Source organism: Terrapene carolina, unplaced genomic scaffold (assembly GCF_002925995.2).
Source record: "Terrapene carolina triunguis isolate 2854851 unplaced genomic scaffold, T_m_triunguis-2.0 Scaffold740, whole genome shotgun sequence".
Lineage (NCBI taxonomy): Eukaryota > Metazoa > Chordata > Testudines > Emydidae > Terrapene > Terrapene triunguis.
The window spans coordinates 1,445,727-1,450,044 of record NW_020665091.1 but is presented as its reverse complement, the minus strand read 5'-3'; the positions used below and the strand labels follow the sequence as shown (position 1 = coordinate 1,450,044).

At 50.9% G+C, this 4,318-nt stretch overlaps 1 gene segment (V, D, J or C); it reads right to left on the bottom strand.

Moving 5' to 3' along the window:
- Window positions 1–3,251: 3,251 nt before the first annotated feature.
- On the bottom strand, window positions 3,252–4,110 carry LOC113408076. The segment is given in 2 exon segments: window positions 3,252–3,568; window positions 4,065–4,110. Coding segments are annotated over 2 exon segments (363 nt in total).
- Between the last annotated feature and the right edge of the window lie 208 nt (window positions 4,111–4,318).

The window sequence follows — 4,318 nt, the reverse complement described above, 5'->3', positions numbered from 1 at the left end:
CTGAGGCCAGAGTTTTGAAACTGGAGGTCATGGGTTCTAATCCCTTATGCTGCCAGTGTTACCAGCTCTCAGTGATGGGGTTTGGACCAGGGCTGCAGTCAGTTTGTGATGATGGGGAAGTTGCAACTCTGACAAATATCAGCCTGGGGGGAAATCCTCCTCCGCTGATTCACTGCCTTGCCCACTGCCCCACCTTCTGGAGAAGGGCAGACAATCAGAGCTGCTCCAGGAAGAAGGCAAAGCTCTCTCCATTCCCCTCAGGAGCTGACAACCTTCTCAATGAAGGGGAAGGGAGCAGAAAGTTCCCAGCAAGTCAGGGTGCTCCGCCCTCTAAGCTCTCCTGCTCTCCAGTGCACAATGGTGCAGCTCCCATGTTGCTTTCCCCACCCTTCTCTTCCCTTCAGCACTCAGACAGGGAAGGGGGACAGGGGACTCTGTTGCAACCCCCTCCCCCCCGCCCCCGATGCCTGGGAGAAGAGAGGAGAGAACCCAGGAGAGGCAGAAGTGACACGGGGGGGGAGGAGAAGAAATGATGTAGGGATAAAGTCAATGGGGAGTTTGAGGGGGGGAGAATGGATTGCTGGTTAGGGAAAAGGCAGATATGGGGTGTGAGATCCTGCAGCCAGGACCAAAATCACTGTATTGAATTTGGGAACTTTTGTAACATTAACATTCACAGATATGCTGGGAGGAGGGGTGGAAGGAGGGGCAGAGAAAGGTCATTAATCTGATCTCCTTGGTTGTAGCTCATTCAGTAGCCAGGGGTGGCTAGCTCCAGTCTCTCCAGTCCATCAGAGGCAAGCGACCCTGTTACATTGTTCTTGGCATTATTTATTTCCTGGAAGCTAACAAAGTCATTCCACTGGAGTATCCCTACGGTGGGGTTTGGAGGAGCTGCTGATGGCTCTGATCCTATTGGGATCCAGGAAGGGGGGGTCCACAGGACCTGGAGACCAAAAAATTACGGGGGACAACTAATAAAAGAACAGGGACAGGAGTGAGGTCAAAGGGTCAAACGAAGCGAACCAGACGGGGACACCGAGCAGAGAACCTCGGACAGCGCCCACTGCTCCTCGAAGGCGTCAAGGGAGCCAGTGGACGCCGCCCAGAGGAACTCTGCCCGGATACGTGAACGAACGGAGGACCTGAAATAGGCCCCACAGTCACAGGAGACTCCATCAGCCAACCTCCTCACTCTGGTTTTATAGATGGCCAGTTTCGCTAGGGCCAGGAGGAGGTTGACCAGGAGGTCCCATGACTTTGTGGGGCGACGGATAGGGAGTGCATAAATAAAGAGGTGAGGAGAAAAGTGGAACCAAAATCTTAACAAAATATCCATGAGGAGCCGGAATAGGGGCTGCAGCTTGGCGCACTCCAGGTAAACATGCGCCAGGGTCTCCCTCACGCCGCAGAAGGGGCAGGTGTCTGGGATAGGGGTAAACCGCGCCAAGTACACACCCGTGCTCACGGCTCCGTGAAGGAGCCGCCAACTGATGTCCCCGGTGGGCTTCGGGATCAGAGTAGAATAAAGGCTGGCCCACCGGGGCTCCTCACCCTTCAGAGGTGGCAGAAGGTCCCGCCACTTCGTATCGGGGTGGGACGCGAGGGTGAGGACATGAAGAACATGGAGCACGAGCGTGTATAGATGTTTCCTTGGCGCGGTCCGGAACAGAACCGGCTGCAGATCGTGCAGCCGGCTCATGGCGAAGGGACGGGGGGGAGGGGGGCAGTTCTGATGCAAGGCAGGCATATAATGGGGCAAAGAACATTTGGGGAAGAGATGCTGAGAGTGATTTACAGAACCTTTCCTCTAGCTCACCAGTTCCTACCTGCCCTGTTGGAGGCCTTGTTGGAGCCATAGGCATAACTAATAGCATGAACTAAAGACAGTGAACCAGAGTAGGCCTGGCCTTGGCAAAATAACAACGCAGTAGGTATTGGCTAACCAAGTAAGCTAAGCCAAGTAAGTAAGGAGAGGCTAACCTCCCCTGACTGGAGAGGATGGTACAGGAAAACCCAGAGTTCTCAAGGAAATATTTAAACACATTCTTAAGACACGGGATGACAGGATAATGGATAAGGATGTTTTGTTTGAACTAGCAGGTACAAGAAGGATCAGGAGTGTAATCAGAACTTGTTTTTATCAATGTATGAAAGGAGAAGTTATAGCAGGAGCACCTTTCTCCAGCCAAGGGGACATTGTCCTGGTGTGCTGAATGAGATGGTACCATTGTCATGGGCATACATGTGTTAGTGTACCTGTCACTACTATGGGGCATTAGTATTGACAATAAACCTGGCCGAGTGCCTTTGCCACCAAACAAAGCCTGTGGTCTTTCTTCATAAGTAACATCGAGGTCTGCTGAATCAACTTGCTCCACTGTCTGGTAGTGTAGCTAACATCAGACCTCCAAGAACGAATAACACAGCAGCAGCAACAACATTCCACAGCACTTAATAACAGCCCCAACTCAGTCATTACAGTCTGTCAGAAACCATTTGCAGGCTCTCAGCCCAGTTCCAGCTGGGACAGGTGTCCATAAAGCAGGAGAGTCTCTTTCTTTAGTTGGCCAAAGACTGCATGTGCCATAGACTGAATTTACTCCTAATGAACACTTGTCAGATTTCATAGAATGTCAGGGCTGGAAGAGACCGCAGGATGTCATTTAGTCCAACCCCCTGCTCAAAGCAGGACCAATCCCCAGACAGATTTTTGCCCCAGATCCCTAAATTGCTCCCTCAAGGATTGCATTTACAACCCTGGGTTTAGCAGGCTAATGCTCAAACCACTGAGCTATCCTTCCCTCCAAGCACTTTCTAAACGTAGGTGAGTATCATTCTTTCTGTTTTACAAGGGGAATCGGAGGCACAGGGAGGGTAAGTGACCTGCCCAAGGTCATAGGGAAAGTCAGTGGTAGATGTGGGAGCAGAGCCCAGGTGTCTGGAGTCCCTGTCATTGGACTACACTGACTCTCTGGCAAATGACACTCTCCCTTGCAGCTGTGGTGCCCTCAGGGCAGCGACTAAGCAGCACATTCATGCAGGGGTATGTGTGTGGGGAAAGGAAGCCTGCACTGCTCTGCCTTTGCCTCTGGCTAACTAAAGGGCTTGGCTTCCAGGGCTGGTGACTAGGTACCCTTCACCGTTGTTAAGTGCTAAGTGACATCTCTCTCCCCTGTCACACCACTTCTGGTGTTGTGAGGGACGAGCAGCACTGGTGGGTTATTGCACAGCTGTGAGTCACGAAGCTCTCACTGTGCTTTACTAGCTGCACAGAAATACACTGCAGTGTCTTCAACCATCCCCGGGTTGATTGTCAGGGAGGTGTACAGTGTTGCTGGCCGTGTCACATTGAATCTGGTTTTGAACTCTTTTTCCATTTCTGCTGAATTCACATCTAAAGAGGTGGCTACTAACTGCAGCTGCCTTTCTGCACCCTTCTTCTGCTGATACCACAGGACAGTATAGTAGGAGATGTCGTCATGTTCACATGGGATACTTCCCTTGCTCCCATTCTGGATGGCTATAAACTTCTCCTTCTGCGTCACCGTCACCCCACTGCAAAGACCTGCAAAGGAGAGTGGAGGGGACAGGGTGAATGTGGACCATGGAGGATGGAACACACCTCACCTGGTCTATGTGCATTTCAGAATACAGTTCCAAAACTCCTTCTTTGATTTTAAACACCTCCATGGACAGTGAGGTCTAATCACCTCACTGACTTTATGTTTGTACTGTCCTCTCCTTACTTCTATTAAGGGCCTGACTTCTGTCTCTTCACACAACCTTACCACAGTCAGTACATAAGCCCACTCCTGCGCAGTTCCTGACATCTGGAAGCAGCTACTCTGTATCTCTCCCTGCTTCTGCCATTCAACTAGCAAAGGTTTCCTCCCTTTGTCCCTTCTCACGTTCTTGTCAGTATGGTACTGGAGCCTTCTCCTGTGAAGCTTCCATCATCTGCAGCAAACACCCTCCTCCCCACATTCTGCTTCTCATCTCAGATGCTAAAGTAAAGCTGTACCATCCTGGAGTCAAAACATTTATCAGAGACAGTTTCCTACCTGACAGCAGCTGGAAGCCAAGGAAGACACCCAGTGCCCTCCACATGGCATCTGCAGCAAAGAGAAACCAGAGTGATCATTTCCATTGAACAAAGTTCTGTGTGCTTTTAGCAGGCGGAGCTCTGCAAGACCACAAAAGGCGGAAGAACTGATGATCATGAGGCAGTGCAAATATGGGAGGTAGTAAAGCTGGGTCCAGATGTGGATCTGAAGTGTGCAACTGCCTCTCTTTCCATTATGGATAAAACTCCAAG